Genomic DNA, 12,038 nt, shown 5'->3' with positions numbered 1-12,038 from the left:
GTTTTCAGAATAACCACAATATTGAAAGTGAATACACTGGCCTCAAAGTACTTGATTGATTTCTATACGTTGCTATTTTGAAAGCCAGACTTGTGGCTCTTGAGACCAGAGATGTCTACCACTGTGTTAAAAATAGCGCAGCAGTCTAAGACATCTACCTGTAATATCTGTGAAAACCTGGACGATGCAACCATTCATCCATCCATCCAAGGTACATAAAATGACGATCGATGAGGACCGGTTAATAATAATCGTGTTCTATATCAAACACCTATGGACAAAAGAGCTATTGAAGTAATAATATTAGGACTCTAAAATATTCTGTATTTTCAAAAAATCCTCACTATGGAAAGAAAAGTAGGCCGACCTAAAGCTGTTTCTCAACTGAGGGAAACTAACATGTGGACTAGGTCACAAACAGCAAAAAAAAAAAAAAAAGTTTGCAATATAACTGTAGATAGTCCCTTAAGACTATTTCTTGTGGAAAAGCAGTAGATTTATAGACGACAGCCAGTTTTTTGGAAATACAGGATGGGCCTGCAGGAGGATACCAATCAGACTGAAGTCAGTGCTATGGGAAAAAATAGGTGGCTGAGATACATCACTGGGAAGACGTAGCACTTCACATAAAAGAGAGGAGGTACTGCTGACAGTCAGTTCAGTCTTCTGAAGTAAACAGATACAAAACCCAATGGGATCGGGAGTGTATCATCAATCCTTTGGTTTGTCAGAGGGACTTAAATGAGTCAAATCACACAGGTCTACTTAAAAAAAGCAGACACAGTCTTAGGCACCAGAAAAAGCTACATGCAGCTCAACCATCCTTATTTTTTCCACTTTTTTAAATATATAAAAGCTGTTCATCTATTACTATCAGAACAGCTTCTACTCTTTATAAAAAAAAAATGTAAAAAAAGCTCATGTCCATCTAAGTTTATAACTCCCAATGCAAGCCACTTCACTTTCCATTGCCCCAGTTACAAAATAAGTGTGCATGGACAGTGAGGAATGTTTCAAGGCAGAGTACAGCAGTGGTTTGCGATTGCCTTCTCCCGCGCAGTGTGTAGCTTCACTATGGTGCTGCTGTCCAACATGGGGGCCCTCATCTTACAGCACCTGGTATGCCCCAGTGGTCCCCCCACCCAACTAGCCGGACCTGCCTCTGCTTAGCTTCTGATAGCAAGAGAGGCAGCCAGGCCATAGGCTCAAGAAAATAAGTACCTTTATATAATATGTAAACCACTTTGATTGTAACCACAGAAAGGTGGTATTTATTTTATTTTTAGGTATTTATATACCACCTGTCAAAATTATCTAAGTGATTTAGAATCAGGTACTCAAGCCTTTTTCCCTCTCTCTCTCTTGGTGGGCTCACAATCTATCTAACATACCTGGGGCAATGGAGGATTGAGTGACTTGCCCAGGGTCACAAGGAGCAGTGCGGGATTTGAACCCACAACTTCAGGGTGCTGAGGCTGTAGCTCTAACCACTACACTCCTTCTTAATATGATGTATCCTTTTGCCCTCTTCCTTTTTGCACCCAGTATTGTCTTTTAATTGTTTTTAATAGTCCGTGTAAGTTTCCTTTATTTTTATACTTTTGTACAACTTTTATTTAAACCACTTAGAATTTAAAGTAGGTGGTAGAGGTATAACAAATCCCACCCCTTTTGCCTTTATGCTTTGCCAGCTACACCTGCAAAGGGATCCTCACAGTGATCAGCACAGGGACACTCCAAGGGAATACTACAAAAAAGGCACATCGTCACCGCAAATGGATCAAATAAATCACCATAGTGGTAGTAGTGATACGACCAGTTAAATACTTTAACAAAAAATTAAGGTATCAACACTTACTTGGTTTCATTAGCATCTATGGCTAACTCATTGATCTGCCACTGAAGCCAAGTCAGTTCTGGTACCTCCATTTTATGAGGATATTAAGCTACATGTTAATTAGTTCAGTGGTTCCCAACCCTGTCCTGGAGGAACACCAGGCCAATTGGGTTTTCAGGCTAGCCCTAATGAATATGCATGAAGCAAATTTGCATGCCTATCACTTCCATCATATGCAAATCTCTCTCATGCATATTCATTAGGGCAGTGGTTCCCAACCCTGTCCTGGAGGAACACCAGGCCAATCGGGTTTTCAGGCTAGCCCTAATGAATATGCATGAAGCAAATTTGCATGCCTATCACTTCCATCATATGCAAATCTCTCTCATGCATATTCATTAGGGCTAGCCTGAAAACCCGATTGGCCTGGTGTTCCTCCAGGACAGGGTTGGGAATCACTGAATTAGTTGAATCACTACCCAGTTTGGTGCATTCAGGCTGTGTGAGTGGCTCAGCAGGAAGGGCTATAAGAAACACATTGAACATTCACTCCTCCTTACAAATGAAATAAAACCCAGAACTTCTTTTTTTTTTTATTTTTTAACCTGATTGCATTAATTTTAGGCTTGCTTTTCTGAAGCAGGGTTTGAAAATTTGTAAGGCTGTTGATGGTTATTCTGCAGGCTGTTTTTAATTCTTTAATTTATAATTTTTCAATTTGTTTTTCTTGTTACTTTTTACTCTTTAATTTTTTTTTTTTTAAGGCTGCGTTCAATTAAAATTTGGAATCGCTATTAATCACATGATTAAAGGTATGTTATCCATTATTTTCTTTCCCATTGTAGCTCCTTGTGACTAGGCCAGGGATCTCAAAGTCCCTCCTCGAGGGCCGCAATCCAGTAGGGTTTTCAGGATTTCCCCAATGAATATGCATGAGATCTATGTGCATGCACAGCTTTCAATGCATATTCATTGGGGAAATCCTGAAAACCCGACTGGATTGTGGCCCTCAAGGAGGGACTTTGAGATCCCTGGACTAGGCAATGAAGGGTTAAGTGACTTGTTCAGAGTCATAAGAAACTGTAGCAGGAAAAAAGATAAACATATCAAAATGCAGCCCTAAATTAATGTTGCCACTTCTACAAGCAAAACCAGTGTGGGCTGATCAGGCAATCGACTTAGCCCCCTGATCATGTAGAGCTGTGGTTCCAGGCCAATCGGGTTTTCAAGCTAGCCCTAATGAACATGAATGGAGCAGATTTACATGCCTGTCACTTCCATTATATGCAAATCTCTCTCATGCATATTCATTAGGGCTAGCCTGAAAACCAGAATGGCCTAGTGGTTCTCCAGGACAGGGTTGGGAACCACTGATGTAGAGTCAATCCCAGTCATGTTCCCTCTTGTTGGGACTCTCTCAAAATGAAAGACTAGAAATGACTCGGTTATCACCTTACATGTGAGAGGAGGGGGAAAGGGGAACAGAAGATGTCAGTTTAGGGCAGGGGTAGGCAATTCCGGTCCTTGAGAGCCGGAGCCAGGTCAGGTTTTCAGGATATCCACAATGAATATGTATGAAATGGATTTGCATGCATTGCCTCCTTGAGATGCAAATCTATCTCATGCATATTTATTGTGAATATCCTGAAAACCTGACCTGGCTCCGGCTCTCAAGGACCGGAATTGCCTACCCCTGGTATAGGGTGATGGTTCAATAAGAAAATATTTTGAAGTTAAAGGCAATCATACTGTCACTTTCACAACCCAGGTTCTTTACAGAGGCCTGTGGAATAAAAGAAATAAGAACGTTGACCGGGGAAGAAGAGTCTTACTTGGATGCGCCAAACTCATCCAACACAATGGTCCCTCCTTTACAGGATGGATACAATTTTACAAAGAACTCGTACAGTGTTTCATCATCCACATCAGGGCTCAGGTGGGTTACAAACACAGAGTATTCTTGGCTGGAAAGAAAAATCACAAGAAAAGCAACTGAGCAGTTATGATGGAAATGAGAATTTATTTATTTTAAAAATTTCTATACCGTTTTATTCCAAAACGGTTTACAAAATGATTACATACATAAAAAGTACAAATCAGGACAAATAGAAACAGAAAGATTCAATTCTTGCAACCCTCAAATCAATGTTCAAAGAAATGCATCAGCAAATAATTGTGTTTTTAACAACTTTCTAAATGAACTCCTATCACTGCATTTCCTGATTTGCCCAACAAGGGCATTCCACAACTTTACTCCAGCACATGAGAAAAGTCATTGCATTAGTTTCCGCATATTTAGGAGGAACAATTATTTTCAACAATGCAGAATTTTCAGAACGCAGAGATCTTGTCGGCTGATAACCAGCCATCTTACTCTTTAAAAACTCTGGGATCATGCCATATAAGAATTGGTGACAAATCATAATTGCTTTGTATTGCATTCTAAATGCAACTGGTAACCAATGCAGTTGTTGAAGATATGGTGTAATATGCTCATATCTAGACGTTCCAGTTATCAATCTAGTCGCAGCGTTCTGTATGACCTGCAATGCCCTGCATTGCAACCTGAAGATTCAGGGAGGAAAAAAACCCCCAAAAGGCAGTCTGGGTTAAAACTCTATGTACAGCAGAGAACTGTGCACACTATGGCCATGCATAATCGTGTTACAGCAACAACTCTATGACAAATTATTCTGTACGTTGTCCTTCATTTTTCAGTTTATTTTTAACTGTCATCACTAAGCTACTAAGGGGTCCTTTTATTAAGGTGTGCTAAATGCTAAGGCATCCATTATATCCTATGGCATATTAAATAATGGCATTGGGGAGAGAAAAAAAAGATAGATACCTCTGATAAGGAGAAATTAGGTTCTTACCTGCTAATTTACTTTCTTTTAGCTTCTCCAGACCAGTAGAGGTTAACTTTACGATTGGGTATATATCTAATCATGACCAGCAGGTGGAGACTGAAAACAAAACTTTGGGACAGTATATCCTAGCCCCTCCTCTCTATTTCCCTCAGTCTGCCGAATAGCCAAGCAGAACCAAGAACTGGAAACAACAGAGAGAAAAAACAATACTCCGAAAGGAGTAACAAATAACATACCCAAAAAATGCTGTTGGAAAATGCAGAGGAGAAATTCCCGAAGGAAGAAGGTCCCCACAGCTCGCCAGCTAAGCCAGCCGAGCCACAGCCGCTGTTCTTCAATTCTCCCCGGCCCTAGAAAAATACTAGAACCCGCAGCAAAAACCAAAAACTGCCCGCGCAACAGCCCCAACAACAACAACAACAGACAGGGTGGGGACCTCTACTGGTCTGGAGAAGCTAAAAGAAAGTAAATTAGCAGGTAAGAACCTAATTTCTCCTTCTTTAGCACTCTCCAGACCAGTAGAGGTTAACTTTACGATTGGGACGTACCAAAGCAGTCCCTCTCACGGGCGGGACCCCCGAAGGGCCGATACCAGAACACGCTCACCGAACACCGCGTCCCGACGCGCCTGAACATCTACCCGATAATGCCGAACAAATGAATGCAAGGAGGACCAAACCGCAGCCTTACAAATATCCACCGGAGGCACGAGCGACGACTCAGCCCAAGAAGCCGCCTGACCCCTAGTGGAATGAGCCTTGAGAAACTCCGGAACCGGCTTCTGACTCAGAAGATAAGCGGAAGCGATCGTCTCCTTGATCCAGCGCGCAATAGTAGCCTTAGAAGCGCCAGCCCCCCGACGAGGACCCGCCAGAAGCACAAAGAGATGATCGGAACTCCGAAAATCCCGGGTCCGCTGCACATAAGCATGGAGGACCCGACCGACATCCAACTTGCGCAGCTGTCGTTGCTCAGAAGAACCCTCCCGACTACCCAAGACCGGGAGGACCACCGATTGATTGACATGAAAAGGAGAAACTACCTTCGGCAGAAAGGAAGGAACAGGCCGCAAAACAACCCGCTCCTTTGAAAACTCCAGGAAGGGAGCCCTACAAGAGAAAGCCTGTAGCTCCGACACCCGTCTAGCGGAAGTAATGGCCACCAAAAAGACCGACTTCAGCGTAAGGTCCTTCAACGAACAGCCATCCAACGGCTCGAAAGGAGGGCGCACTAGAACAGAGAGAACCAGATTGAGATCCCAAGAGGGAATCGAGGGCCTTATGGGAGGCCTGAGCAACTTGGCCGCCCTAAGAAAGCGAATCACATCAGGAATGGCTGACAAACGCTGACCTGTCACCAGCCCCCGAAAAGCCGACAGGGCCGCCAGATGAACCCGAAGAGAAGACCAGGCCAGGCCCCTATCCAGGCCATCCTGCAAAAACTCTAGAATGTTAGGCAGAGAAGCGCGAAAGGAGACCACTCCCCGCGCTCGGCACCATTCCTCAAAAAGACGCCAAACCCGTACATAAGCCCGAGAGGTAGAAAGCCTCCGGGACCCCAAAAGTGTAGAGATCACCTTGTCGGAATATCCCTTCTTACTCAGGCGGCCCCTTTCAAGAGCCAAGCCGTAAGACAAAAGGGAGACGGGTCGAACATGGGAATGGGACCCTGCGTCAGAAGATCGCACTCGAGAGGCAGAGGAAGAGGATCCGCCACCAGATGCCTCACCAGATCCGCATACCACGGACGACGAGGCCAATCCGGAGCCACCAAGACCACCAGCCCCGGATGGCGAACAATGCGAAGCAGTACTCTGCCTACTAATGGCCAAGGAGGGAACACATACAACAGCCCCTCCGTTGGCCACGGTTGGACCAGAGCATCCAGACCCTCGGCCAGACCGTCCCTGCGACGACTGAAGAAGCGGGGTACTTTGGCGTTGCCACTTGTAGCCATCAGATCCATCAGGGGCTGCCCCCAAGCACGCACTAGCAACTGAAACGCCTCGGCGCCGAGACACCACTCTCCCGGATCCAAGAAGTGACGACTGAGGAAGTCCGCCTGAACGTTTTCTACCCCGGCAATGTGAGAGGCCGAGAGGTCCAGAAGATGCGACTCCGCCCAAACCATGAGCCGAGCCGCCTCCTGCGCCACCAGAGTGCTCTTGGTGCCCCCCTGACGATTGACATAAGCCACCGCCGTGGCATTGTCCGACAGGACTCTGACCGACTTGCCCAACAAAAGGGAGTGGAAAGCCAACAGCGCCAGCCGGACCGCCCTGGTCTCCAACACGTTGATCGACCAGGAGGCCTCCTCCGTGGACCAGGTTCCCTGAGCAGAGTGACCCAGACACTGGGCCCCCCAACCCAGGAGACTCGCATCCGTAAGGAGCACCGTCCACTGCGGAAGATCCAGACCCACCCCCTGAACTAGGTGAGGGGTCCGGAGCCACCAACGCAGACTGCAGCGCGCCAAGCCTCGCAGGGGAACCGGAACATCCATCCCGTGCCTCTGGGGAGACCACCTCCGGAGCAGAGCATACTGAAGAGGACGCATGTGGGCCCGCGCCCACCTCACCACGTCCAGGGACGCCGCCATCGACCCCAGGACCTGGAGGAAATCTCGCGCCCGAGGACACCGGGACGCCAAAAGCAGGCGAATCTGAGACTGCAATTTGCTCACCCGGGCCTCTGGGAGGAAGACCTTCCCCAAGGAGGTGTCGAACAGCACCCCGAGGTACTCCAGACGCTGAGCCGGAACCAACCGACTCTTGGAAAGGTTGACCACCCAGCCCAGCGACCGGAGAAACTCCACCACCCGAGCCGTAACCCGGTAGCTTTCCTGCAACGACTTGGCCCGAATTAACCAGTCGTCCAGGTAGGGGTGTACCAGAATGCCCTCCGACCGCAAGGCTGCCGCGACGACCACCATCACCTTGGTGAACGTCCGGGGAGCCGTGGCCAGCCCAAAGGGAAGCGCACAGAACTGATAGTGCCGACCCAAGATCGCAAAGCGCAGGAAACGCTGATGAGAGGTCCGAATAGGAACATGCAAGTAGGCCTCCGTCAGATCGAGAGAAGTGAGAAACTCCCCCGGCTGAACCGCCAGAATGACCGACCGCAGCGTTTCCATACGGAAAGAGGGAACCTTGAGAGCCCTGTTGACCCCTTTCAAATCGAGGATGGGCCGAAAAGTCCCCTCCTTCTTGGGCACCACAAAGTAAATGGAGTACCTGCCCGTGCCCCACTCCGGGGGGGGCACCGGAACTACTGCCCTGAGATCTAGCAAGCGCTGAAGGGTCTGGCGAAAAGCCTGCTTCTTCCCCGGAGTCTGACACGGAGAAGCGAGGAAAAAATCCGGCAGAGAGCGGGCGAACTCCAGGGCATAACCGTCCCGCACCACCTCCAGGACCCACTGATCGGACGTGATCTCGGCCCATTTGGGAAAAAAGTCGCGCAGCCGGGCCCCCACCGGAACCAAGGGGGGCGCCGGCAAGGCGTCATTGTGCAGGACGGGAAGCGGGGGAAACGGCGGAGGGGTTCCCTGCCCCCCGACGGGCCCCCCGAAAGGGCTGCATGCGCTGGAAGAACCGACCCCGGGAAAACCCCGGAGACTGGAAAGAAGCAGCCCCACGCCCAGGGCGATACTTGCGAAATTCCCGCAAACGCCCCCGGGCCGCACCCCCCCGAGACGCCGGGCGGGCACGGTCCTCCGGCAAACGGGGAACTTTCGAGTCCGACAGAGTCTGAATTAACTTATCCAAGTCCTCTCCAAATAAAAACGACCCCCGAAAGGGAAATTTAGTAAGCTTAGCTTTGGACGCAGCATCCGCCGCCCAAGCGCGCAGCCACAACACACGCCTTGCGGCCACGCCAAAAGCCATGGACTTAGCCGAGATCCGCACCAAGTCATACAGAGCATCCGAGAGGAATGAGGCAGCCATCTCAATCTTTGCTACCTCCTGATCCACCAGAGACCAGTCATCAGACTCTCGATCCAAGACCCGCTCCGCCCACCGAAACACGGCGCGAGCGACCAGTCCCCCACAAATAGCCGCCTGGACCCCAAAGGCAGAGACTTGAAAATTTTGCTTAAGGATGGTCTCCAATTTGCGCTCCTCAGAGTCCCGCAAGGCAGAACCGCCCTCAACAGGCACGGTATGCCGCTTGGAAATAGCCGAGACCACCGCATCCACGACTGGCGAAGCTAACGTAGCCCGATCCCCTTCAGGAATGGGATACAGGCGAGCCATGCTGCGCGCCAGCCGAAACGGCGTCTCCGGCGTTTTCCACTGCTCAAGAATAATATCCCGAATATCCTGATGCATAGGAAAAGAGCGGGAAACGGAACGGATCCCTCGTAACAGAGGGTCCCCCACACGCGGAGTCTCCGGCGGCGCGTCCTCAAAACGCAAAGCCGAAGAAACCTGTTGAATAAGGTCAGGCAGCTCATCTCTCTGAAAAAGGCGCACCACGGACGCCTCGTCACTGGAGAACGGGAAACCCGACAACCCGCCGCCAGCTTCCGTCCCCTCCAGAGGGTCCTGGAATTCCTCAGAAGGGTCCAGGTCCTCCTCCATACCGACACGTTCCTCCGACCACAAATCCTCGTCCCACGACACCCGCGGACGCTTGGACAAGAGAGGCGGCGGAGGGGACGTCACGTCAGACGAGAGAGGCAAAGCCGCAGGGAGCGCGGAGGAAACCCCACCCCCCGAGACCCCCTGGGCGCAACCGGGACCCCCAGCCGCCTGAAAATAGGCTTTGCATAATGAAAAGAAAAAATCAGGGGAAAAACCCCCCGAGGGTCCCAAGGGACTCCCTGCCACAGCAGGGGACCCAGCAGAAACCTGCCCCTGCTTAGACAAAACAGGGGGAAGGTCACCTGAGGTGGAAGACAAAATGGAGGGGCCAGACAGAGAAGATGGCGTCTTTCCCGCCAAAACAGCTCCCTCCACAGCCTGAAGCGGCTGAGAGACCTGAAAAGTCTCAGCCGCTAAAACAGGCAAGCCGGCATCAGCTGTCAAAATATCAGCTGAGAGGGAATCCTCTAAAACCCGACCGTCGGCGGCTCGGGGAATCCCTCCGTGGGCGGACGGAGAAGACCGGGCTTCTCCACCGTTCCCTGCCGACTCGCGAGGCACCATCGGCGGGGAGCTCTGGGCGCCTGCAGCCGCTGCCGACGGAGCTCCTCCACCGCACCGGCCTGAACACCGCTTGCACAGGCCGGCCGCGAGTGCCTCGCGTCTGGAGCACAATGAGCACTTTTTCCCTTTAGAAGTGCTCATTGCTCCATACGCGACCTAGCTGTAAAAAAGTGCCGGTTAGTTGAAAAAATACAGTAAAATACAGTTTTCTTAAAGGGATACAACCCTCCAGACCAGCACTACCTCAGGATTTTTTTTTTTTTTTTTTTTTTACAGAACAGACTCCACAGGCTCTCGAAGCAATATGCCTTGCTTGATTTAGGGGGCAAGGCTTACTGCTGAGGCTCCTCTAAAAAAATATGGGGAGGTGGAGGAAGTGGGGGGAGGGACCCCGCTCGTGACCCGCCGGGTTTGACACCCCCGAGGTCGGACGAACCCCCAAACAGAGTCCGTCCAAGCTCCGTCCGGCTAAAAACAGGGACAATAAACCTCTAAACAAATTCCAACAGCCCTACCAAGGGAGATGGGTACAGATCACTCAACACCTGCTGGAGACTGAAAGAAGACTGAGGGAAATAGAGAGGAGGGGCTAGGATATACTGTCCCAAAGTTTTGTTTTCAGTCTCCACCTGCTGGTCATGATTAGATATATACCCAATCGTAAAGTTAACCTCTACTGGTCTGGAGAGTGCTAAAGAATTTCTGTTTATTTCAATTTAGTATAACAGACTTGGCAACTCCTGAGTATTTAGTCTTGCTCACCTGTTTTCTGGCTGTTTTCCATAGGTTGCATAGTTTAGCTTAAATCGCTTCGGCTGCAACAAGCAGAAATATATTAGAAATCCTTTGGCTTATTAGTCTCTGTAAAATATAATTACCCATTCAGAGATCAGAGAAAGGGGTTGAGTGCACAGCCATCTCTCACGATAGCCAATATGGTCTATGACTCTCATCCACTGGACTCTGTCTGTGATTACTGGGTTAGGCCAATGCATGCCACAATATTACGCCCTGTACGATCAACATGGCATGATGAAAACTTGAAAGTCTTACAATATTTGTGACAGGAACTTTGAGATACATTTTATTCTCAGGTCGATAGGAATGCAGAAGAGAATTCAGCACCACTGGGTTCTTATCCTTCAAAGGTTTGAACATCAAACTACAAAGTTTTCAACTCAACTGGGGGGCCAACTGGTAACCAATGCAGATCCCGCAAAATGTGGGTAATATGATCAAACTTAGAAGCTCGTACACTGATTCTCTACTGACAAATGGGGTGTCTTCATGCTGCTTAAGAGATTTAGTATAACAAATATTTATACACCAACTCCATGAGCTTCAGTTCAACTAAATGGATAAGATCATGTGACATTATTTTATATTACATTACAGACCCAATTTAATGCAGGTTCTCTTACAACATTGCCAAACATCTGGGTTCACAGTGTATTTTGGGCAACTCGTCATGATTTTTTCCCATCCCCCATTTTTGCTCTAAGGAGTAATAACACCAAATGGGTCAGAAATAGTTACTAAGCAGTGTCAGGGAGAACATTAGTCACTTGTCATCAGGTAAAGCCAGCCCAGAATTAAAGCTCTTTGCATTTTGAAGAAATTGGCTGAGGGTAAGGTAAATCAGAAGCACATGTAAAACCTACAAAAAGTTTATTTTTGTCCTCTGCACTCTCTCTACCCTTCCGATATTTACCTCAAAGTTTAGTATTTCGGTATCTTTGCTCCAAAACATCTGAAAACCTTTTTAAAAAGCAATAAGATGTCATCATTACACACAACATTCATATTTTGGATGACTATAGTACAGGGGTATCTAACCTCCACCATTGCCCAGCCAGGTTTTCAGAATTTCTATAATGAATATCCATGAAATCTGTTTAGGAACATGACGGTGGACAAAGGCCAAACAGCATCATCCAGTCTGCCCATCCACAGTATTCACCTTCTCCTCCTCTCCCTAAGAGATCCCACGTGCTTGTCCCACGCTTTCTTGAATTTAGACACAGTCTTTGTCTCCACCACCTCTACCGGGAGACTATTATAAGCATCTGCCACCCTTTCTGTAAAGAAGTATTTCCATGGATTACTCCTGAGTCTATCACCTCTTAATTTCATCCTATGCCCTCTCATTCTGGAGTTTTCTTTCATTTGAAAAAGGCTCAACTTC

General features: G+C 48.3%; 1 protein-coding gene across 4 annotated transcripts in view; it reads right to left on the bottom strand.

Annotated features, from left to right (window-relative positions):
- TRNAU1AP (tRNA selenocysteine 1 associated protein 1) overlaps window positions 1–12,038 on the bottom strand; it is a 31,551-nt gene that overhangs the window by 14,519 nt on the left and 4,994 nt on the right. For all 4 annotated transcript variants that reach the window (XM_033957371.1, XM_033957368.1, XM_033957370.1 and 1 more), the window contains exons 4-5: window positions 10,616–10,668; window positions 3,670–3,801 (exon numbers count right to left, since the gene is read on the bottom strand). In XM_033957371.1, coding sequence (XP_033813262.1) covers window positions 3,670–3,801; window positions 10,616–10,668 — 185 coding nt within the window. The remainder of the gene's footprint in view (window positions 1–3,669; window positions 3,802–10,615; window positions 10,669–12,038) is intronic.

Source organism: Geotrypetes seraphini, chromosome 8, assembly GCF_902459505.1.
Source record: "Geotrypetes seraphini chromosome 8, aGeoSer1.1, whole genome shotgun sequence".
Lineage (NCBI taxonomy): Eukaryota > Metazoa > Chordata > Amphibia > Gymnophiona > Dermophiidae > Geotrypetes > Geotrypetes seraphini.
Note: the sequence above shows the minus strand (reverse complement) of the source record. Positions and strands in the feature narration are given on the sequence as shown.